The sequence below is a fragment of the Heterodontus francisci genome, chromosome 18 (genome assembly GCF_036365525.1).
Source record: "Heterodontus francisci isolate sHetFra1 chromosome 18, sHetFra1.hap1, whole genome shotgun sequence".
Classification (NCBI taxonomy): domain Eukaryota; kingdom Metazoa; phylum Chordata; class Chondrichthyes; order Heterodontiformes; family Heterodontidae; genus Heterodontus; species Heterodontus francisci.
Genome location: NC_090388.1, coordinates 76,329,267 through 76,354,860, shown reverse-complemented (window position 1 = coordinate 76,354,860; position 25,594 = coordinate 76,329,267). Strand labels below are relative to the sequence as shown.

The 25,594-nt window shown below is 43.6% G+C and overlaps 2 protein-coding genes across 2 annotated transcripts in view; one reads left to right on the top strand and one right to left on the bottom strand.

Moving 5' to 3' along the window:
* The window catches only part of amn1 (antagonist of mitotic exit network 1 homolog (S. cerevisiae)), a 60,057-nt gene extending 57,511 nt beyond the window's left edge, over positions 1 to 2,546 (top strand). The window contains exons 6-7 of the mRNA XM_068051034.1: positions 1,365 to 1,476; positions 2,167 to 2,546. Of these exons, the coding sequence (XP_067907135.1) occupies positions 1,365 to 1,476; positions 2,167 to 2,240 (186 nt within the window). The 3' untranslated portion in view covers positions 2,241 to 2,546. The remainder of the gene's footprint in view (positions 1 to 1,364; positions 1,477 to 2,166) is intronic.
* On the bottom strand, positions 2,144 to 25,593 carry etfbkmt (electron transfer flavoprotein subunit beta lysine methyltransferase). Its single transcript, XM_068051035.1, has 3 exons — positions 25,030 to 25,593; positions 16,707 to 16,837; positions 2,144 to 3,141 (listed from the first exon to the last, which is right to left on the bottom strand). The coding sequence occupies exons 1-3, from the start codon at positions 25,299 to 25,301 to the stop codon at positions 2,798 to 2,800; spliced, it is 747 nt and encodes a 248-aa protein (XP_067907136.1). The 5' UTR covers positions 25,302 to 25,593; the 3' UTR covers positions 2,144 to 2,797.
* Position 25,594: the final 1 nt, after the last annotated feature.

Genomic DNA, 25,594 nt, shown 5'->3' with positions numbered 1-25,594 from the left:
AGCATGTAATTAGGAAAGCTAATTGGTGGACTGTTTTTCAGCCGGTACAGACACGATGGGCCAAGTGGCCTCTTTCTGTGCCTGAAACTTTCTATGATTCTGATCGCATATTATCATTTATTGCAAGGGGAATTGAATACAAAAGTAGAGAGGTTATGTTATACAGGGCATTGGTGAGACCACATCTGGAGTACTGTGTACAGTATTGGTTTCCTTATTTAAGGAAGGATGTAAATGTGTTGGAAGCAGTTCAGAGAAGGTTTACTGGACTAATATCTGGAATTGGCGGGTTGTCTTATGAGGAAAGGTTGGACAGGCTAGGCTTGTATTCGCTGGAGTTTAGAAGAGTAAGAGGCAACTTGATTGAAACATATAAGATTCTGAGGGGTCTTGACAGAGTGGATGTGGACAGGATGTTTCCTCTTGTGGGAGAATGTAGAACTAGGGGGTCACTGTTTAAAAATAAGGGATCGCCCATTTAAGACAGACATGAGGGGAATTTTTTTCTCTGAGGGTCATGAGTCTTTGAAACTCTCTTATTCAAAAGGAGGTGGAATATTTTTAAGGCAGAGGCAGAGAGATTCTTGATAAGCAAGGGGGTGATAAGATATCAGGGACAGGCAGGAATGTGAAGTTGAGGTTACAATCAGATCAACCATGATCTTGTTGAATGATAGAGCAGGCTCAAGGGGCCGAGTGGCCTACTCCTGCTCCTAATTCATATGTTCATACATTCGTGGTTGAGGAAAAAGGAAGACGTATTAGATGCACTAGTATGGAAGGTGGTATTGTCAGAACAGATGCGATGGAGACGGAGAAGCTGGGAGAATGGAATAGAGTCCTTACAGGAAGTGGGGAATTGTAGTCAAGGTTGTGGGAGTCAGTGGGATTATAGGAGGTATCAAATGATAGCCTAGCCCCAGAATGGAGACAGAGAATTCGAGGAAGGGAAGAGTTCAAGATGGTCCATGACAGGGAGGGAAGGTGGAAATTAAAAGCAAGGTTGATGACATTTTCCAGAATTTAACGGACGACTCTAGGGAGCATGGACACCTGTGGCACTATTTGCAAAGCAGGACATTTTCCTTGGCCAACATTCCTGCCATGAAAAACTCCACCGAAAAGAGAAACCACAAAATCTGATTATTCATCCCATTGCTATTTGTTGAATCTTTCTTTGTGCTAAAATAACTGCTGCATTTGTCTATGTAAAAATAACCATTGCACCTCAAAGTATTTCACTTTGTGCTTTGACATGTTGCTGGGGAAATGACCAGGTGTTAGATGAATGCAAGTTACTCTGCTTTTGCAATAGGGCTTCATCTTTTCTAAATAGTTTTAACGTCCAGATGCCTTTTCTTCAGGAGATTCATATGGACCGCTGCGTGAACCTAACTGATGAAGCAGTGGAAAGTGTGCTCGTTTTCTGCCCCCATGTTTTCATTTTACTTTTTCATGGCTGCCCACTTATCACAGGTGAGTCACCGTGCGAGATCTGCCCTTTACACTTGTGCATTGTTGTAAGCTCAAAATGGAATAAGAAATAAGACTTCAAAGGCTCAGTGGGGACATGCCCCCTCCTGCACAGTATTGAGCCTTGCAGTACGGTACCAGGCTTGGTCCCTTTTCCATGCTGAGATGGAATGGCTTCAGCACCTAGAGTGCCTCCTCCTGATTGCTATCCAACGCTTCCTGCTGCAAGTTATATATGTGGAGGTCAAGGTAAGGACAGGACCAGTCTCTGCTGTGATGCTTCCCAGTGTTGTTGGTTGTTCTTCATGTGTGAGCAACCACTGATAGGATAATCTACCATGGGGATGTCACAGCCTGTTCTCAACTGATGTTCACACCTACACAAACATGCTTTCTACCTATTGTCATTGAATAGTAATCAGGAGTGGGAAACCTGGCTGATCTTTCTGCACCTAAAGCAAGAACATGATTAAGTACAGCTGCGATGCCTACCAAGCTCGATGAAGTTGATAGTGCTCGCAGCATAGGCTCATGTAACTAATGGCTCCTTATGTGAGGTACTGGAGGGTCTACTGGCAGCTGTGGAATCATCAAGACTTGGTGTCCTCGAGAGGACTGACGAAAATTCAGGAGAGCAATAAAGCTCTAGTAAATGTTTTCTTCAGTTTTACTATGCTTTATTTCTGCTTACAGATCGTTCAAGAGAAGCTCTGCAACAGTTAGCCTGTCCCAATCAAATGAAACAAGTGACGTGGACTGTTTACTGAATTTACTTTTTTCCACCATTTAATATTTGGTAATTAATAACTAATGTTCTGTAATTTCCATATAATGTTCTGAGCATTCTGCAGTGAAATTTATGTTACCAGGTAATTATCAATTAAATATTTATTTTGATTCAATCTAATTGCTGAGTACAGTATAAAATGTTTGTATATGTGCAGTGTAGCACTTGGCTATGTATGATATATTAGTACCATCCTTATTATGTTTTGCTGTGATGTACAAATAAATATTAGAAAGGAATTTGTGTTTACTTGAAAATAAAAAAAAACTGTTGGGCTCGACTGAATAGTTTTTATGAGCCAGGAAGGGTAGTCTAGTTGGTATGGTAACTAGCAAATTTGAAGTCCGGCTGCAATAAATTTGTATGTTGACATCGGAAAAGAAAGACCATACTTCGTCTACCCTATATGTAACTCAAGCAAACCACTACTGTCATAGAACATTACAGATTTGAAGGTCCCAGTTTCAATTCCAGGTCGTTGCTGGACTAAAGTCAGCCAGAATTCCCACTCCTGCCCAGTGCTATCCCATTCGTGTCCTATGACAAAAATCTCCACACAGTGCTGGAAGTCAGTCCATAATTCTCCTTCTTCGTAGTCTCAGGAAGCTCGTATTCAATGACCTTCTGCAGCCAATTCTGTGCAACGTAACTTGTGAATTGTGCTCTTCCAGGATCTCCAATCAGAATCTCTGATCCGTGAAACCTCTTGTATTCTTTCAGCCAATTGTGAAGATCAGCAGCAAGTTCTTCATCATAAAACATGTCGCCTAAAAGAATCACATCCCATTTCTCTTCCATCTTTCCAATTAGGCTTTCTGTCACCACTGGCAGCAGTGGTATTTTGTTAAGTTCGCAGTTCATTCCTATGGAGACTGCTGCAACTGTAGGACAGTGAAATAAAACAATTTAAACACAGCACCGAAATATGTACCACTCTTGAGTCCCTATAAAGTCCAATTCTATCCTAGTTTTGAATATGCTGCTACATCTGTCACAGCTCTTTAAATACTTCTCTCACTGTTCTGGATGGAATACAAGAAAAATGATTCATCACTAGCCTCTGACCTCCCTCTCTCAATTACAGCCATTGTTTTAATATTACTTACTTTATTTGCTGCTCTAAATTTTCTTTTTCTTTACTTCGAAACTACAAATGAGTCTCATTGTCTGGAAATCAATGCTTGTCAAACTGTCCTACTCTTAACATACCCTTCCTCCTCTTTGGCCTTTTAAAACCTTCATCTGAGTCTTTTACTTTTACAATTCAAGCTTGATTATTAGAATAAACTTTCATTTGGAAAGGCATGAGTTAAACAAGGAAAGCCTGGCTGGATTTGTTAAAGGTAAATCCTGTCTGACTGACGTAATTGAATTTTTTGAGGTAACAGAGAAGGTTGATCAAGATAGTGCAATAGATCTGTATATTTGACAAAATGCCATACAGCAGGCTTATCAAGTCTAATTGGAAGGAAAGTGGCAGTATGGATAAAAATTGGCTAAGTGGCTGGAAGCAAAGGATAGTGTTGGATATTTTTCAGACTGGAAGGTAGTTTGCAATGGTGTTCCCCAAGGGTCAGTATTGGGTCCATTACCCTTGGCAATTTTTATAAATGAGTAGATGTAGGTTTAGGAAGCAGCATTATAAAGTTTGCAGATGATATGAAACTTGGCAAAGTAGTAGATAATGATGAGGATAGTTATAGGCTTCAGGATGACGTAGAATGGTGAAATGGGCAGAAGTATGGCAGATGGTGTTCAATGTGGAGAAGTGTAAAGTGATAAACTTTGGGAGAACTAATATGGAAAGACAGTATACTATAAATGACACACTTTAAAAAAGTGTAGATGAGCTGAGAGACCTTGGTGTCCACAGACACAAATTCTTAAACATAGTATGGCAAGTTAATAAGGTGGTTTAAAAGAAAAGGGGTAACTTGGGTTTATAAATAGAGGAATAGAATATAACAGAAAAGAGATCATGCTGTAACTTTAAAAATCACTGGTTAGGCCTCAGTTGGAATATTCTGGACAATTCTGGCCACCCCACTTCAGGAAAAGTGTAAAGGCCTGAAAGGATACAGAGGAGGTTTGGCAGGATGTTGCCAGGGATGAGAGACTTCAATTATGAAGACAGGGGCTGGAAAAATTACAGCTGTGCTCCTTAGAACAGGGAAGGTTAAGAAGTGATCTCAGAGGTTTTTTTTATGATGATGAGAGGCTTTGATAAAGTCAGGAAAAATATTCCCTTTGGTAAGTGGGTCAATAATTCAAGGTCATGGATTCAAAATCATTGGTAGAAGATCTAGAAGGGAGATGAGAAATTTTTTCAGAGTTGTCAGGATGTAGAACACTTCCTGAAAAGATGGTGGAAGCAGACTGTAAATAATTTTAAAAGGGACTTGGACAGGTACTTGAGGATAAGGAACTTACAGGGTTATGGACAAAAAAGTGGGGATATGGGACAAAGCACAAATGCTCTTTCAAAGAGCCACCACGGGCATGAAGGGCTGCCTTCTTTCCTATAAGTTCCTATAATTCCAACATGGTGAGTAGGCCATTCAGCCTTCAAGCCTGTTGTTCCATTCGATTAGATCATGGCTGACCTATACCTCAACTCCATTTTCTCGCCTTTGTTCTATGTCCCCGATACCTTTACCCAACAAAAAATCAAACTGTTTTGAAAATTTCAATGGACCAGCATTCACAGCCTTTTGGGGAAGGAGTCCTAGATTTCTACTACCCTTTAGAAAAAATGATTCATGAGTCCTGCAGTATGGGTCCTTTGCCTAAGTTTCTCAATAAAAATGTTGGCTATATTTCAAAAAATCCAAAACATTTTGACTATTAAATAGCAAACTGAATGCATTTCAAGAATGACTGAGGAGGAGGAAACTACAGAAATAACAGTAAAACTAAAATAGCAGGTTGCCACCTGCTCTAACAGAATACTTTAATCTGACTCCTTATTGCAATTCAGTACATGGCTCTGCTTTTAAAATACCAAGAGTATTCCAATGCTTAGTCATTTGATTCTTTTTAAACAGGGAGCATAAGTGATCAGATGCTATGTGGTGTTGAGCTGAATGGGGAAATCACTCTACTGTTACTTAAAACTGGTGGCCAATCCATCCATTTGCCATTCAAAAGCTTGGAATCAGACTGTTGCTATACTGCTGATCTTTCAGCCGAAATTGTTTTCTTCTTCCTGTCGTTCTGACAGCCTGGGATGTCAACAGGCCATGCCTTCTGTGGAAGGGTCCAAGGCATCGCTGCTCAACAAGACTTCACTCATATTAAGGTTCTTTGGCCTCCTTATCTCGAGAGACAATGGGTAAGTGCCTGGAGGTGGTCAGTGGTGAGTGGAGCAGCGCCTGGAGTGGCTATAAAGGCCAATTATAGAGTGACAGGCTCTTCCACAAGTGCTGCAGCAAAATTTGATTGTCGGGGCTGTTACACAGTTGGCTCTTCCCTTGCGCCTCTGTCTTTTTCCCTGCCAACTGCTAAGTCTCTTTGACTTGCCACACTTTAGCCCCGCCTTTATGGCTGTCCGCCAGCTCTGGCGAACGCTGGCAACTGACTCCCACGACTTGTGATCAATGTCACAGGATTTCATGTCGCGTTTGCAGACGCCTTTAAAGCGGAGACATGGACGGCCGATGGGTCTGATACCAGTGGCGAGCTCGCTGTACAATGTGTCTTTGGGGATCCTGCCATCTTCCATGCGGTTCACATGGCCAAGCCATCTCAAGCGCCGCTGACTCAGTAGTGTGTATAAGCTGGGGATGTTGGCCGCCTCGAGGACTTCTGTGTTGGAGATACGGTCCTGCCACCTGATGCCAAGTATTTTCCGGAGGCAGCGAAGATGGAATGAATTGAGACGTCGCTCTTAGCTGACATACGTTGTCCAGGCCTCGCTGCCATAGAGCAAGGTACTGAGGACACATGCTTGACACACTCGGACTTTTGTGTTCCGTGTCAGTGCACCATTTTCCCACACTCTCTTGGCCAGTCTGGACATAGCAGTGGAAGCCTTTCCCATGCGCTTGTTGATTTCTGCATCTAGAGACAGGTTACTAGTGATAGTTGAGCCTAGGTCGGTGAACTCTTGAACCACTTCCAGAGCGTTGTCGCCAATATTGAAGAATGGAGCATTTCTGACGTCCTGCCCCATGATGTTCATTTTCTTGAGGCTGATGGTTAGGCCAAATTCATTGCAGGCAGCCGCAAACCTGTCGATGAGACTCTGCAGGCACTCTTCAGTGTGAGATGTTAAAGCAGCATCGTCAGCAAAGAGGAGTTCCCTGATGAGGACTTTCCGTACTTTGGACTTCCCTCTTAGACGGGCAAGGTTGAACAACCTGCCCCCTGATCTTGTGTGGAGGAAAATTCCTTCTTCCGAGGACTTGAACACATGTGAAAGCAGTAGGGAGAAGAAAATCCCAAGAAGTGTGGGTGCGAGAACACAGCCCTGTTTCATGCCACTCAGGATAGGAAAGGCGTCTGATGAGGAGCCACCATGTTGAATTGTGCCTTTACTATTGTCATGGAATGAGGTGATGATACTTAGTAGCTTTGGTGGGCATCCAATCTTTTCTAGTAGTCTGAAGAGACCACGTCTGCTGACGAGGTCAAAGGCTTTGGTGAGATCAATGAAAGCAATGTAGAGGGGCATCTGTTGTTCGCGGCATTTCTCCTGTATCTGACGAAGAGAGAACAGCATGTCAACGGTCGATCTCTCTGCACGAAAGCCACACTGTGCCTCAGGGTAGACGCGCTCGGCCAGCTTCTGGAGCCTGTTTAGAGCGACTCGAGCAAAGACTTTCCCCACTATGCTGAGCAGGGAGATTCCATGGTAGTTGTTGCAGTCACCTCGGTCACCTTTGTTTTTATAGAGGTAGAAAGGCATTATGGGCAGCTTGTGCAAAGTCTGGTGTGAAATAACTTGACAGGATAATCTGTAATCCTGTGTCAAACTGCTCGTTTTCACAGCCTGTAAAACAATGTCAACTGATCTGATTGTAGGAGGCACAGCTCTCCCTATTGAAACTGCATTTCACTGAATAAAAGAAGCTGCAAGAGAACTTTGGTTTTAACACCAACCCAGCCAGTTGTTGCTGCCCACCCTCACAACTTAACTTTTTATTTATTCATTATGCAATTTTACATGGGTCTTCCTGTTGAGCTTATGGATCAAACGTTAAACTGAGGCCCCATCTGCCCCCTCAAGGGGACATACAAGATCCCAAGGCACTATTTCAAAGAAGAGTAGGGGAGTTTTCCTGGAATCCTGGTCAATATTTCTCCCTCAAGCAACAGCATCAAAAGGGTATCTGGTTATCTCATTGCTGTTTGTGGGAGCTTGCTGTGCATGAATTGGCTGCCACATTTCCTATATTACACCAGTGAGGACACTTTAAAAAGAGTACTTCTTTGTCTGTAAAACATTTTGGGACATCCTGAGGCTGTAAAAGGTGCTGTATAAATGTAAGATCTTTCTTTGGGCTCAGTTTTTGCCATCTGCTCAAAAGATGGCAAGAGCGATTATTCCAGGACCAGTCACTCACTTTCCCGATCCTCCTTCATTAACTCTTGTGATCAAATTCTGGTCATTCCTTAAGTTCAAATTTGTTGCCATTTTTTTCTAAGCTTATTCACTTGACTCATTAACTGTTAATTATTTTTAGATTGCTTTGTCATCAAATAATTGTTCCCTCAGTTGTTCTCTTGACATGCTGAAGTATTTATCCTGAAGGTAAAATGTTCTGCCATAATTACACTATCTCTATTTCTATGCTGGTGTCACAAATTTCTGATTTTGTTTAATTGCTGTATGGCAGGCTGCCCATTTATCTGTTACATTTTATAATGTTTGTCATTTATAGAGTCAGACCTGTTTAATCTGCATCACTTCTTATGCCTGGGTGAGGCGTGGCATTTTTATTCATTGTCACCCTAAACTAATATTTTCATGAGTGGTTGGTTTAACCTCTGCTGCTGAAATGAACATTTAATGTCAGATTTCCATTGGTTCAGCCTCTTTATAGTGATGGGCCAATTGGCACCTGACCTTACTTGTGCACACAATCACTCTGATGAATACTGGCATTTAACAGTTACTTGACAGTTTGCTTGGAGCCAGCTGCATGCAATCACTTTGATCAATTAAAGCTATTTACTGGTGATACGCTTTGGATGTTTCCTCGCCAGGAAAATACTGTTTCCATAACAGAAACTCTTTGATCTGTAATATATGCCCATACACGTGCCATGTATTAGTTTGCATGCCCAGGGTTAACAAGTACTCCTCAATTACACTTTGCGATCATGTGGAACGTCTCGCCTGTTCTCCCAAGAGGCAGAAAATGGCAAACCATCAGACCAGTGGGTATAGGCTAAAGCTATTGGTCAGATTTATGTCCAATTTAATTAATACACAGAAGCCAAATGATACAAAATAGTGAATCAAGTCAATAATTAAAAAACAAGAAAATTGAAATGAGTGCAGAAGGGGTTAAGGTACCTTTTTTTGAACCTGGTTATTACCAACCTCTGAATAGACTGTCTGGTTTACCTCCACGTGCAAAGTTAAATGTAGACGTAGTGAATCTTAGCTCCTCACCGAGATTAGATTATGCACAGTTTATGAGCGGATTCCCCTACACTTAGCTCGTAAATCAGAAAAATCAAATATCCACAATTAAAGAAAGAGTAATAAGAATAATGATGTAGAATGCTGATGAACAATGTGCTCACAGCTTCTGGTTTCTCAGTGACCGTAAATGCCTCGACCATGTACAAATCAATTAGCAACTTGATCAGAGCCCTTGTATAGTAACCAATTTCTTAACCAGTCACCCTGGTTTACTTTTGCAGACAACCTGTCTCTGGTAAGAAAAGAAAGCTTCCATTTTCACTTCCGCTATTTCAAAATGGCTTGAACTAAAACAAAATAAAACTGCTTTATTTGCCACAATTGCTTTTGAGCTGTTGGGTATGTTTGTTTTTGAGTAATATTGGTACTGAACCATCGGTCTCTGTTGTGATATTTCCCAATGAAATGCTTAGAGAAAATGTGAATTGTTCAATTTGGCATTTTTTTGTATTAAACTGCACTGAAAGAGTAAGCAGAATTGTGCATAAATTGAGCATAAGAATGAACAAGAGGCAGTACTTGAATAATGAACTGCCCGTGACTACAGTGCAACTATGTGTGGCCACCCTATGGAGCTGTTACCTGCAAATTAGTGCAGCTTTTTGTGCACCCAAATAAGTTGGAACAGAAGTTGATGGCAGATTTCCATTATTGACCTGCTCTCTGGCTGTCTGATCCATGTGCTCATTGCCCATGTTATATGCATAAAAATGGAAATCTAAAATTAAAAACAGAAAATGCTCAAATACACAACAGATCCAACCACATCGAAAGAGAGAAAACCCCCAAGCAATGCTTCAGGTCAAGATCCATTGTGAGAAACTGGAAGAATTAACAAGATTGATCAAAAACAAAGACCAGGGAAGATGAAAGGAGGACATGAATGTGTTGACTCCTGTCACAGAGTGGGAGTTAGCAGGCTAAGTGGCCAGTCAACAAGTATTTTGAAAAGTTGGGAGGAAGTGAAACCAGTGAGTGATATGCAAAGATCATCTCATCAAGGCAAACGCATTAAAAGTGTTGAGAGGCAATTAAAAGGCATTCAAAAGATACACATAAAATAAACCCTCCAATATGGAGGTGCATGAAACAGACAAGAAAATAGAAATGAAGAGAAAATAGCAGCTAATGGTAGAATTTTGAAATTAAAAGAAGATGCTGGAAACACACAGCAGGTCTGTCAGCACACGCAAAGGAAACTGTTTTGAAAAATGGTCCACACAACACCTAAAATGTCACTATGTCTCCCTTCCTCTCTCCAGAAGCTGATGGGACTGCGATGCATCCCCAACACCCCTGCTTCTAAGAAATGGGAGACATTGCTAAGGTCTAAATTTGCTGAAATCAGTGTTCAGATCAGAAGGCTACAGGGTGCCCAGGAAAAAAGATGAGACAGTGTTTCTGTGTTGAACTTATGTGAAACCTGTAGGAGACCAAATGCGGAAAGGCCAGAGTAGGAATGAGAGATGGAGTTAAACAGGTGGCCATAGGGAGGTCAGGATCATACCTGTAGACAGATCGGAGGTGTCCAGCAAAATATTACCCAATCTTCATTTGTATGTAGAGGAAACTGCACCATGAACAGTGATTACAATAGACTAGAGGAAATACATTAACTTCCTGTCACTCACAGGAGGGCTGTTTGAGGCCCTGGCCAGTGGTATGTGAAGACGTAAATCAACAGGTGTCACATTTGCTATTGTTGTATGGCAAAAGCAGAAGGGCAGCTGGAAATCAGGGTGGTAGAAGAACAAGAGTAAGAAACACAGATCATTGTCTTCTGGGATAATAGCGGAAGCAAAAACCCTGGAATCATTTATGAAACCTTTGGATGCAATGTGGGAGCTCTGGAGGCTTTGTGGATAGACGAGCTAAGATGGGTTATATTCTTCCTTATCTGTATCTTCCCTGATTTTTTCAACAAGGATATCCCAGAGGAAATGGTACTTCTCGAAAGCAGAAAAAGGGAGGGGCAAGCATATTTGGTTGTGTATTGTAGTTGGTGAAAATGATGGAAGATGAACTGTTGAGTGCAGAGCTACTGGGATGGAAGGGTGGCCTGTCCATGTGAGTGAAGAGTGGGGCTGACAGCAGAAGCATAGGAAATGGGGTAGATATAGTCAAGGCCCTATCAACCACAGGTGGAGGTAAAATCTGAGCTGAATAAAAAGGACAATTCAGAAACAGGGTGTGAAAATTGGAGTCATCAGAGTAGATATAATGGAGATACTGGAAGGAGGTTATGGATGAGGATTCCAAATCTTGCCCACAGTCCTAGAGTAAATGACCTTCCAGGCAGTGGTGCACCCACAGTGTGGATGGTTGCTGTTTTGCAGCAGTGATGTGAGGACCTTGACCTAGTGGATCCAATGGTGCAAGCATAATGTATCCTCCTTGGACTTTACATTTTGCTCTGGGATTGACTTTTTTTCAAGCCTGAGCCTTTAGTGTTTGCAGTCAGTTCCTGCTCAATAGAATCATTAATACTGTCCTCACTTAGGAAGGATAACATTGGCCAAAGTTCTGTTGGGTGAGATACCAAAGGGTCCTTGCCACTTCCAAATGGCCATTCTTGTAAACCCAGACAATATGTGTTTATTGGCAATGTGAGTGGGGGCTGGGAGAGAATCAGATGAATATTGGGGTGGTAACCAGGAATTGAGCTGTCCGCCCTACTCTTTCAGCTGTAGGACCTGGTATGGGGTGGACCTGCAAAGTAGGATGGCATGGGAAGAGATGATGTGTGCCTTCATAGTCAGGAACATACCTTTTTCTCTTCCCCTGCCTGACCCCACCAAGAAAAGTACCCACCATACTGCTTGTAAGAAAACTCTCTCAAACAATTACTTTAAGGTTTAGATAAACTAATGTAATTTGACAGGGGAATTAATGATTATTGATAAGCGAGCAGGATAAAAGTGCTGTGGCAGACACTGGACAATGTTAAAATTCCTTATCTTTCCTACATATCTTGTCCAGTCATTTCAAAAACACAAAACAGACACTGTACCAAACATTACAGGAGCCCTGCAGTCACTCAATGAAAGAAACAACATAGACCCTGTGTACGTTTCCCTCAACAACAGGTATACCGTTTTGGATACTGTTGCGGGGGACGACTTACCAGGGGTAAGCAATGGGGTACAGGTCTCTGGCACAGAGTCTGTCCCTGTTGCTCAGAAGGGAAGGGGGAAGAGGAGCAGAACATTAGTCATTGGGGACTCCATAGTTAGGGGAACAGATAGGAGGTTCTGTGGGAACGAGAGAGACTCACGGTTGGTATGTTGCCTCCCAGGTGCCAGGGTTCGTGATGTCTCGGATCGTGTTTTTGGGATCCTTAATGGGGAGGGGGAGCAGCCCCAAGTCGTGGTCCACATAGGCACCAACGACATAGGTAGGAAGAGAGATGGGGATTTAAGACAGAAATTTAGGGAGCTAGGGTGGAAGCTTAGAGCGAGAACAAACAGAGTTGTTATCTCTGGGTTGTTGCCCGTGCCACGTGATAGCGAAGCGAGGAATAGGGAGAGAGAGGAGTTGAACACGTGGCTGCAGGGATGGTGCAGGAGGGAGGGTTTTGGTTTCCTGGATAATTGGGGCTCTTTCTGGGGTAGGTGGGACCTCTACAAACAGGACGGTCTTCACCTGAACCAGAGGGGTACCAATATCCTGGGGGGGAGGTTTGCTAGTGCTCTTCGGGGGGGTTTAAACTAATTCAGCAGGGGAATGGGAACCTAAATTGTAGTGCCAGTGTACAGGATGTTGAGAGTAGTGAGGTCAGGGATATGGTTACAAGGACGCAAGAGGGCACTGGCAAGCAAGAACCTGGTTTAAAGTGTGGCTATTTCAACGCCAGGAGCATCCGGAATAAGGTGGGTGAGCTTGCAGCATGGGTTGGTACCTGGGATCTCGATGTAGTGGCCATTTCGGAGACATGGGTAGAGCAGGGGCAGGAATGGATGTTGCAGATTCCGGGATTTAGATGTTTCAGTGAGAACAGAGAAGATGGTAAAAGAGGGGGGGGTGTGGCATTGTTAATCAAGGAGAGTATTACAGCGACAGAAAGGACGTTTGAGGACTCGTCTACTGAGGTAGTATGGGCTGAGGTTAGAAACAGGAGAGGTGAGGTTACCCTGTTGGGAGTCTTTTATAGACCTCCGAATAGTTCCAGAAATGTAGAGGAAAGGATAGCGAAGATGATTCTCGACAGGGGTGAGAGTAACAGGGTAGTTGTTATGGGGGACTTTAACTTTCCAAATATCGACTGGAAATACTATAGTTCGAGTACTTTAGATGGGTCAGTTTTTGTCCAGTGTGTGCAGGAGGGTTTTCTGACACAGTATGTAGACAGGCCAACCAGGGGCGATGCCACATTGGATTTGGTACTGGGAAATGAACCCGGCCAGGTGTTAGATTTAGATGTAGGTGAGCACTTTGGTGATAGTGATCACAATTCGGTTAGGTTTACCTTAGCGATGCGCAGGGACAGGTATATACCGCAGGGCAAGAATTATAACTGGGGGAAAGGAAATTATGATGCGATTAGGCAAGATTTAGGATGCGTAGGATGGGGAAGGAAACTGCAGGGGATGGGAACAATCGAAATGTGGAGCTTATTCAAGGAGCAGCTGCTGCGTGTCCTTGATAAGTATGTACCTGTGAGGCAGGGAGGAAGTTGTCGTGCGAGGGAGCCGTGGTTTACTAAAGAAGTTGAAGCGCTTGTCAAGAGGAAGAAGAAGGCTTATGTTAGGATGAGACGTGAAGGCTCAGTTAGGGCGCTTAAGAGCTACAAGCTAGCCAGGAAGGATCTAAAGGGAGAGCTAAGAAGAGCAAGGAGAGGACACGAGAAGTCATTGGTGGATCGGATCAGGGAAAACCCTAAGGCTTTCTATAGGTATATCAGGAATAAAAGAATGACTAGAGTTAGATTAGGGCCAATCAAGGATAGTAGTGGGAAGTTGTGTGTGGAATCAGAGGAGATAGGGGAAGTGTTAAATGAATATTTTGCGTCAGTATTTACAGTAGAGAAAGAAAATGTTGTTGAGAATACTGAGATTCAGGCTACGAGGCTAGATGGGATTGAGGTTCACAAGGAGGAGGTGTTAGCAATTTTGGAAAGTGTGAAAATAGATAAGTCCCCTGGGCCAGATGGGATTTATCCTAGGATTCTCTGGGAAGCTAGGGAGGAGATTGCAGAGCCTTTGTCCTTGATCTTTATGTCGTCATTGTCGACAGGAATAGTGCCGGAAGACTGGAGGATTGCAAATGTTGTCCCCTTGTTCAAGAAGGGGAGTAGAGACAGCCCTGGTAATTATAGACCTGTGAGCCTTACTTCGGTTGTGGGTAAAATGTTGGAAAAGGTTATAAGAGACAGGATTTATAATCATCTTGAAAAGAATAAGTACATTAGAGATAGTCAGCACGGTTTTGTGACGGGTAGGTCGTGCCTCACAAACCTTATTGAGTTTTTCGAGAAGGTGACCAAACAGGTGGATGAGGGTAAAGCAGTGGATGTGGTGTATATGGATTTCAGTAAGGCGTTTGATAAGGTTCCCCACGGTAGGCTATTGCAGAAAATACGGAAGTATGGGGTTGAAGGCAATTTAGAGCTTTGGATCAGAAATTGGCTCGCTGAAAGAAGACAGAGGGTGGTGGTTAATGGCAAATGTTCATCCTGGAGTTTAGTTACTAGTGGTGTACCGCAAGGATCTGTTTTGGGGCCACTGCTGTTTGTCATTTTTATAAATGACCTGGAAGAGGGTGTAGAAGGGTGGGTTAGTAAATTTGCAGATGACACTAAGGTCGGTGGAGTTGTGGATAGTGCCGAAGGATGTTGTAGGGTACAGAGAGACATAGATAGGCTGCAGAGCTGGGCTGAGAGATGGCAAATGGAGTTTAATGCGGAAAAGTGTGAGGTGATTCACTTTGGAAGGAGTAACAGGAATGCAGAGTACTGGGCTAATGGGAAGATTCTTGGTAGTGTAGATGAACAGAGAGATCTTGGTGTCCAGGTGCATAAATCCCTGAAGGTTGCTAACCAGGTTAATAGGGCTGTTAAGAAGGCATATGGTGTGTTAGCTTTTATTAGTAGGGGGGTCGAGTTTCGGAGCCACGAGGTCATGCTGCAGCTGTACAAAACTCTGGTGAGACCGCACCTGGAGTATTGCGTGCAGTTCTGGTCACCGCATTATAGGAAGGATGTGGAAGCTATGGAAAGGGTGCAGAGGAGATTTACTAGGATGTTGCCTGGTATGGAGGGAAGGTCTTATGAGGAAAGGCTGAGGGACTTGAGGTTGTTTTCGTTGGAGAGAAGGAGGAGGAGAGGTGACTTAATAGAGACATATAAGATAATCAGAGGGTTAGATAGGGTGGATAGTGAGCGTCTTTTTCCTCGGATGGTGATGGCAAACACGAGGGGACATAGCTTCAAGTTGAGGGGTGATAGATATAGGACAGATGTGAGAGGTAGTTTCTTTACTCAGAGAGTAGTAAGGACGTGGAACGCCCTGCCTGCAGCAGTAGTAGATTCGCCAACTTTAAGGGCATTTAAGTGGACATTGGATAGACACATGGATGAAAATGGAATAGTGTAGGTCAGATGGTTTCACAGGTCGGCGCAACATCGAGGGCCGAAGGGCCTGTACTGCGCTGTAATGTTCTAATAATTCTAAAAGACTCATTTTGTTTCTGAGTTAAGAATCTAAGTTATTTGAAAGTTGTTCCTGGATTCCTGCCAAGTTGCGATTGTCATTTTTCTCTTTCAAATTCCTGTGCTTCCCAAATGGCCTCATACTCACATAACTGTCTGCCCCATGCCTTATAAAATATAGACTCCTACTGTGCTTTCTTGTTCCTGTGTTACTGTTAATATATAATATATATATATTTATCAAAAAGGCTGAGGGAGGACATGATTGAGGTATACAAAATTATGAGGGGCATTGATAGGTTAGATAGGAAGAAAATTTCCCTTAGCGGAGGGATTAAAATAGTTACAATAGTTATGTGTTTGATGGCCGGCACGGACACGATGGGCCGAAGGGCCTGTTTCTGTGCTGTATAACTCTATGACTCCCCACCTTGTTACACCCACATTTATTTTGTTTCAGAATGCTAAGAGAATCAGTGCAGTCTATGGATTTGTTTTGTGCTGTAATTTTGAAAGCCTTCAACACTGATTAAGTTTGTCCTGTGTGGCACTGAGCATATGGACCAGAAGGTCTTTGGTTTAATTTCTGATCCTTGCTAAGTTAGCTGATCTCAGATGTGACAGCAGTTCAAGTGCTCCAATTATCCACTTCATTCTTGAGCTTGGGAAGGGGAATGAATATCAGAAAAAATCATCTAAGATTCCTGGTCCTGATTACTAGATCACTGATCCCTGGGTAGAATCAGGCTTGATGGTGATGCCCTTCACAGTGCAACAGTCTGTCAACACTCACTGTTTAGGTGCACATGTAAAGATTTTATTGTAAGGCAATGAAGTAGAAATCAGTTAGCATCCCGTAAGCCCACACCTAACAAAACAGGAACACAGGAAAAGGAGTTCCGCTCCTCAAGCTTGTTCTACCTTTCATTTCGTTCACAGGATATCTGTAACTCAATTCAATTTACCCACTTTTGCTCCATATCCCTCAATACTCTTAATGAACAAAAATCTATCGATCTCAGTCTTGAAAATTTCAATTGACCAAGTTTCATAAATTGAACCTAAGACTTTCCATACATTGTGCTTCTGATTCTCTTATGACTACATACACAACTGTAAGTCAGTATTTCCCGTTCATTTATGCTTACTTGGGTCAATGTCATTGGCAAGAACATGTGTTGCTCCATTCATAGAAGCTGCAATGGCAGAGGCACCACAGCCACTTCCTAAGTCCAACACCTTCTTTGCCTTTGTGACTGCAGGATTATCCAAGAGGTATCTAAGAACAATGTTTAGAACAAGCAAGTTAGGACACTTGGGCTCCTAGTATCTCTGCATCACTATCCCATTCCCTACTCTCCTTTTCCGATGGCATATTCTTTCCTAGGGTAAGTTTTCTGCAGCTGCCATTTGCCCTAAGGGACCTTTACCTACTATCCATTCTTCATGTCTATGAGTGATGATAGGCTATTGAATTGAGCCTAATCCTTTCCTCATTCAATGTCAACACTCTCCATCATATCACTGGAAAACAATTAGGAGTCGAGGTTCTTATTTTCTCCTCCATAGCTAAAGATCACTGAAGCCTAAAGTGTACTAATACTGATAAAGAGTGTTTATGTGGTATGACTGCTTTGTAACAGCCTTGGCTAAGTGGTGGCATTCTTACCTCTGAGTTAGAAGGGTGTAGGTTCAAGCCCTGCTTTTAAGACTTGAACAGAAAATCTATGCTGACACTCCAGAGAGTATCTGGTATTGAGGGAGACCTGCACTTGGAACAGACATCAAACGATGGCCCTGTCAGACCTCTCAGGTGAACATAAAATATTCTATGACAGTAGTCGAAGATCAGGGGAGTTCTCCCAGTGTACTGGCCAATATTAACCCTTGGTGTTAGCTGTGGCTCAGTTGGTAGCACTCTTGTCTCTGAGTTAGAAGATGGTGGGTTCAAGTTCCTCTCCAGGACTTTAAACATAAAAATCTAGGCTGGCACTCAGGGTGCAGTACTGATGGAGTGCTGCGCTGTTGGATGTGCTCTTTATTGGATGAGGCCCAGTCTGCCCTCAGGTGGATGTAACAAATCCTTTGGCACTATCTTGAAGAAGAATAGGGGAATTATCCCTCGTGCCCTGGCCAATATTTACTCCTCAATCAACATCACAAAAACAGATTATCTGGCTACTATCACTTTGCTATTTGTGGAACCTTGCTCTGTGCAAATTGGCTACTGCGGTTCCCACATTACAACAGTCACTACACTTCAAAAGTACTTAATCAGCTGTGAAAGTGCTTTGGGACATCCCGTGGTTTTAAAAGCTGCTATAGAAATGCAAGTCTTTACTTTTTTTCTCAAGCAACATAAAACAGATGATCATTTATTTCTTTGCTGCTTGTGGGAGTTTCAAAATGACTTCTTAAAAGTACTGCTGTAAAAAGCTTTGGGACATCCTGAGATCATGAAAGGTGCTATATGAATGCAGTACAATTTAATTTATGTTTTATAAAGTGTCCTTGACATAAAAATACTTCGAGCTTTACAAGGACAGGTGGACACCAAGCAGGAAATGAGTGGGTTTCAAGGGGGCACTAAAGGCAAGATCGAAGAGGTCAGTTTTGAAAACAGGGAGAGAGGTACTAATGCTAAATGATTAAATAAAACAATATTGTTCTCAAGGAGCACTGTGCTTCAGGCATGTTTATTTTGCAATCTATTGCCCAATACAGTTGAAGTCTATGAATATTTTATATCTCGTTTTGTATTGTCACTGTGATTTCAGTAAAGCAGAATGCTGCATACTTGGTGTTTACCTTTACACTAGCAGGTCTCCTGTGGCATTGCTCAGAAATGCTGTCTTCCAACTTCATGAGTATTAATAAAGTGTGACAGGGTTAATGCTAAAGGAAGCAAGTGTGACACCTGCAGGAGGCGCATACAGTCTGTTAGATGGAAGATATATAATGAACTTAAAAACATAGGCAAATAAAATCATAGAGCTATCCTTCCAGGATGTGTCTCGAGCTGCATAACACCAGGGTGAAATACTGGTGGTTACAGGTAGCAGTGGAGCAACGGATAAAGTGGGAATAAGAATGATGTGAGGAATTAAGCAAATTTTTTTTAAATCCAGGTTACGGGAGTCACTGACAATGTCAGCATTTATTGGCCGTCCCTACTTGCTCAAGAAGGTGGTGATGAGCATTTTGCTAGAATTGTGACAGACCTTGTGGCAAAGGTGCTCCAAATATGGTGTTAGATAGGGAGTTCCAGGATTTTGATCCAGCAAAGATGAAGGAATAATTATATATGTCCAAGTTAGGACCGGGTGTGACTTGGAAGAATGCTTCGAGGTGATGGTGTTCCAATGTTCCTGCTAGGTTTGTAAGGTGGTGGCAAGAATGTATTTCACAACTTTAAAGGATGTTGGCTTAAGCGTAACTTTTACCTATTTTGTATGAATACATCAAACACAATAAGTGAAGTGACAACAGCATTAAGTCAGGACTGTATAAATTATATACTAACTTCAATATTCAGCAACTAATTGTTGAGCTTGTTTCTGCTGCTTATTAAAATGGCCTCGCAAGTTGACATTTAAACAAACTCAGTCCCACAGCAAAACGGGATAAGTTAACCTCAAGACTATTACTTTCTACGGTGGTGCTTTCAGCTTCAGATTTTCCACCCTTTATCAATGAATACATTGTGCAGGTATCATGAATACAAAGATTCTTGAGTTAAGTGAATAGGCCTGAAGGTAGAATCATAAAAGCATAGCATGGTTACAGCATAGGAGACTATTCATCCCATCGTGTCTGTACTGGCTCTCATCAAGAGCAGCACAGCTGGTATCATTCCCCCACAGCCCTTCATATTGGTTCTCTTAAGATGCTTATTCAATTCCCTTGATTGAATCTGCCTCCACCACACTCTCAGGCAGTGCATTCCAGATCCTAACTTTTTCTTTATTTGTTTCATGGGATGTGGGCGTCGCTGGCCATCCCTAATTGCCTTTGAGAAGACGGTGGTGAGCTGCCGTCTTGAACCGTTGCAGTCCATGTGGGGTAGGTACACCCACAGTGCTGTTAGGAAGGGAATTCCAGGATTTTGACCCAGCGACATTGAAGGAACAGCGATATAGTTCCAAGTCAGGATGGTGTGTGACTTGGAGGGGAACTTGCAGGTGGTGATGTTCCCATGCATCTGCTGCCCTTGTCCTTCTAGGTGGTAGAAGTTGCGGGTTTGGAAGGTGCTGCCTGAGTAGCCTTGATGCGTTGCTGCATCTTGTAGCTGGTACACACTGCTGCCACTGTGCGTCGGTGGTGGAGGGAGTGAATGTTTGTGGACAGGTTGCCAATCAAGCGGGCTGCTTTGTCCTGGATGATGTCGAGCTTCTTGACTGTGTTTGGAGCTGCACCCATCCAGGCAAGCGGAGAGTATTCCATCACACTCCTGACTTGTGCCTTATAGATGGTGGACAGGCTTTGGGGAGTCAGGAGGTGGTTATTCACTGCAGGATTCTTAGCCTCTGACCTGCTCTTGTAGCCATGGCATATATATGGTTACTCCAGTTCAGTTTCTGGTCAATGTTGATAGTGGGGGATTCAGCGATCGTAATGCCATTGAATGTCAAGGGGAGATGGTTAGATTCTCTCTTGTTGGAGATGGTCATTGCCCGGCACTTGTGTGGCGCGAATGTTACTTGTCACTTATCAGCCCAAGCCTGGATATTGTCCAGGTCTTGCTGTATTTCGACACGGATTGTTTCAGTATCTGAAGAGTCACGAATGGTGCTGAACATTGTGCAATAATCAGCGAACATCCCCACTTCTGACCTTATGATTGAAGGAAGGTCATTGATGAAGTAGTTGAAGGTGGTTAGGCCTAGGACACTACCTTGAGGAACTCCTGCAGTGATGTCCTGCAGCGGAGATGATTGACTTCCAACAACCACAACCATCTTCCTTTGCGTTAGGAATGACTCCAGCCAGCAGAGGGTTTCCCCCCTGATTCCCATTGACCTCTGGGCTCCTTGATGCACATACTCAGTCAAATGCTGTTTTGATGTCAAGGGCAGTCACTCTCACCTCTTGAGTTCAGCTCTTTTGTCCATGTTTGGACCAAGGCTGTAATGAGGTCAGGAGCTGAGTGACCCTGGCGGAACCCAAACTGAGCGTCACTGAGCAGGTTATTGCTGAGCAAGTGCCGCTAGATAGCACTGTCTATGACACCTTCCATCACTTTACTGATGATCGAGAGTAGACTGATGGGACGGTAATTGGCCGGGTTGGATTTGTCCTGCTTTTTGTGTACAGGACATACCTGGGCAATTTTCCACATTGGTGGGTAGATGCCAGTGTTGTAGCTATACTGGAACTATACTTGGGGCGTGGCAAGTTCTGGAGCACAGGTCTTCAGTAGTATTGCCAGAATGTTGTCATGGCCCATAGCCTTTGCAGTATCCAGTGCCTTCAGTCGTTTCTTGATATCATGTGGAGTGAATCGAATTGGCTGCGGACTGACATCTGTGATGCTGGGGACTTCAGTAGGAGGCTGAGATTGATCATCTACTCGGCACTTCTGGCTGAAGATTGCTGCAAATGCTTCAGCCTTATCTTTCACACTGATGTGCTGGGCTCCCCCATCATTGAGGATGGAGATATTTGTGGAGCCACCTCCTCCAGTTAGTTGTTTAATTGTCCACCACCATTCACAACTGGATGTGGCAGGACTGCAGAGCTTAGATCTGATCGTTGGTTTTGGGATCACTTAGCTCTGTCCATCGCATGCTGCTTAAGCTGTTTGACATGCAAATAGTCCTGGGTTGTAGCTTTACCAGGTTGACACCTCATTTTGAGGTATGCCTGGTGCTGCTCCTGGCTTGCCCTCCTGCTCTCTTCATTGAACCAGGGCTGATGGTAATGCTAGAGTGGGGGATATGCCATGAGGCAACAGATTATGGTTGAGTACAATTCCACTGCTGCTGATGGCCCACAGCGCCTCATGGATGCCCAGTTCTGTGTTGCTAGATCTGTTCAAAATCTATTCCATTTAGTGTGGTGGTAGTGCCACACAACACGATGGACAATATCCTCAATGTGAAGATGGGACTTCATCTCCACAAGGACTGTGCGGTGGTCACTCTTACCAATACTGTCATGGGCAGATATCTCTGCGACAGGCAGATTGATGAGGACAAGGACAAGTATATTTTTCCCTCTTGTTGGTGCCCTCACCACCTGCCACAGACCCAGTCTAGCATCTATGTCCTTTAGGACTCAGCCAGTAATGGTGCTACATTAAAGTCCCCCACCTAGAGTACATTCTGCACCCTTGCCACCCTCAGTGCTTCCTCCAAGTCGTGTTCTGATTCATCAGATAAGGGGTGGGGTGGGGGAGGTTTCCTTGCCCATGTTTGACCTGATGCCATGAGACTTCATTGGCTCCAGAGTCGATGTTGAGGACTCCCAGGGAAAATCCGTCCTGATTGTATCCCACTGTGCTGTCATCTCTGCCGGGTCTGTCCTGCTGGTGGGACAGGACATACCCAGGGATGGTGATGGCAGTGTCTGGGTCATTGTCTGTAAGATATGATTCTATGAGGATGACTATGTCAGGCTGCTGCTTGACGTGTCTGTGGGACAGCTCTCCCAACTTTGGTTAGTAAGGAGGACTTTGCAGGGTTGACAGGGCTGGGTTTACCGTTATCGTTTCCGGTGCCTAGTTCGATGCCAGTGGTCGGTCCATTTTCATTCCTTATTAACTTTGTAGTGGTTTGAGACAAGTGCTCGGCCATCTCAGAGGGCATTAAGAGTCAACCACATTGCTGTGGGTTTAGAGTCACATGTAGGCCAGGCCAGGTAAGGACAGCAGATTTCCTTCGCTAAAAGACATTGGTGAACCAGGTGGGTTTTTACAACAATTGACAATTGACAGTTTTAATTAATTGAATTCAATTTCCACCTCCTGCCGTGGTGGGATTCAAACCCATGTCTCCAGAGCAAAACCCTGGGTCTCTGGGTTACTTTTCTCGTGACATTACCACTACGCCACCGCCTCCCCTCTTATTCCCTTTTATGTTAACTGCCAGTCTCTTCTCATATTCTCTCATCTTATTTCATTTTTCACCACCCTCTGAACTTCCTATCTTCAGCCCAGTTCTCACTTGTATTATCAACCTGACATCTTTCATATGTACACTTTTTCTGCTTCATCTTACTCACTATCTCTTTTATTATCCAGGGAGCACTTGCTTTGTTGGCCTTACCCTTCCCCCTCGTGGGAATGTACTGAACCTGAATCATGTTCTTTTTAAAGGCAGCCCACTGTTCTGTTACAATTTTGCCTGCCAATCTTTGATTCCAATTTACGTGGGCCAACTCTGTTGTCACCCCACTGAAATCCACCCGCCTCCCAAGTATTTTAACTCTAGACTGCTCCTTGTCCCTTTCCATAGCTAATCTAAACCTTATGATAATATGATAACTGTTCCCTAAATGTACCCCTACTGACACTTGATCCACTAGACCCACCTCATTCCCCAATACCAGATCCAGCAATGTCTCCTTCCTTGTTGGGTCAGAAACATACCGATCAAGAAAATTATCTTGAACATACTTCTGAATCTCTTCCCCCTCTCTGCCCTTTCAACTATTACTATTCCAATTTATATCAGGATAATTAAAATCCCCCATTATCACTACTCATCATTTTTGCACCTCCCTGCCATTACCCTTCAAATTTGCTCTTCTATATCTTTCCCACTCGTGTAATGGTACCTCTATCATTTTATAACTCTAACCAAATAGATTCTGTCTTTGATCCCTCTAGGACATTTTCTGTCTCCAACACTATTATTCTCCTTAATTAAAACAGCCACGCCTCCTCTTTTCTTTCTTTCCCTCTATCTTTGCTGAACACTTTGTAGCCAAGAGATATTAAATAGCCAATCCTGCCCTTTTTTGAGCCAGCTGTAGCAATCCCATCATAAGGTCGGACCTGAGATCAGGGACCTTCAGCTGTTTTTAAGAATGCATTCCAACTTTGTATTTTCACAGCACCTCTCCATACCACGTCATCTCAACCACAGTTTTCTTTAAAGCAAATTTTTGCACACCTTCACGACCATTTTGTCCGACTGGATTTATAGTACAGAATCCATGGTATGGAGAAATGGCGACATGCAAATAACAGCTGCAAATTGCTCTGTCGCTGAAATAGTCAGCATCAAACTTTTCAGTATTAGTATATATTTAGCTGTCCACATTTTAAAGGAGTACTGTGTTTTTTATCATCAAGGCAATGGGCAAGTGATATAATGATGAATTTTGATGGAATTTTCAACCTTTTACTAAACTGACCTGTAGAGGGCCACATTTCTTAAAATAAGAAAATCAGTTTAAGTTAACTATATTGTTTTCTTAGGGAGGGCTCACGTTTGGGCTGCAGTTTATATGCAGAGGCAGCCTTTATGTGTATCAAAATTGTGTATAGTAACAAACCAATAACATGCTGAAATTAAGATGTCAAATGAAAGTGCTTAGAGCAGCTGATTGGATAAAGCAGCTGAACCTAAAGAGCACAAAAGCCTCACCAACAACTTGTACTTATCATACCTTTAGGGTAATAAATTATGCCAATGTGCTTCAGTGGCGCAGTGGTTAGCACCGCAGCCTCATAGCTCCAAGGACCTGGGTTCAATTCTGGGTACTGCCTGTGCGGAGTTTGCAAGTTCTCCCTGTGACTGTGTGGGTTTTCGCCAGGTGCTCCAGTTTCCTCCCACAGCCAAAAGACTTGCAGGTTGATAGGTAAATTGGCCATTGTAAATTGCCCCTAGTGTAGGTCGGTGGTAGGGAATATGGGATTACTGTAGGGTTAGTATAAATGGGTGGTTGTTGGTTGGTGTGGACTCGGTGGGCCGAAGGACCTGTTTCAGTGCTGTATCTCTAAATAAAAAAAAAGTTATTATAAAACAACATATGATTCAGGCTCAATCCCTAGGTTACTGACCCTCAGCCAGGGTGAAGTTAAAAGTTGTCTTGCGTCTTAAGGAGAAAATTGATGGCACTTCAGACTGCTAACCTGTGGTCCATTTGGGAAAGTGCCATGCATGTTGGGTAGCAGGTGAGGACAGGATTAAGCTTAGCTGTGATGACTGCCAAACAGCTCGGGCAACAGTCACTGGCAGGGCTGCCGGGCAAAGCAAAATTGCCAGATGGCACCTGGACCCCCCCCACCTTTTGGAGAGGAAGGGAGGCAGTTGGCAAAAAATGAATGAAGAACAGCTTGTACCAAAGCTTCAATTTAAACATCAGGCCCTTATAATAATTTTGGATTCAGCTATGAAAGAATGTGCACTCATATCGCGCGTCATTGACGTCCCAAAGTGCTCGAATTAATTACTTATAGACATAAATGCAAGCCACCTCTTACAGGATACAATGCCAGTGTGGAGGCACAGCTGAGCTCAGTACCTGGACAGTGCCTGGCCCCCTGGCCAGTAGATCGCCCAGTAGGGATCGCTGAAGGGCCACAGTTCGGCTCTCTGGGTCCAGAAGCGGCAGCGCGGAGTAAGGAGCCATAGGCTGATCTCCGGGGTCAGGTGCTGGCTGACCGGCTCCGTGTTGCAGGCGATGAACGCCCTCAAGTCGGGTGCATTAGGTCCGCTGAGCTGCTGGGAGACGCGCAGGTTTAAGACAGGAATGTGGCTGCACACTGCGGGGCTGGCCAGCCTGGCAAGGAACATGACTGCAGCTGAAAGCTAAAGGCAGCTCTCCCCCACCCTCAACAAGCAGCCACCTTGAAGCCGAGCCCAGCTGCAGACACCTTCCTCAGCCTGATATATTTCAGAGAAGCTTCTCCTGCAACAGATAGTGTTGCATTCCTCTGAGCATGGAGCAGGAAGAAACCATGTGCACACAACTTGTGTGTCCAACTGCATTTGTTCTCCCCACTGCCTACCAATACTGCACACAGTGGTTCTGCCTCTAATGTTGTCCTCATTGGCAATGATATGTCAGGGCTCATACAGAATTTGCA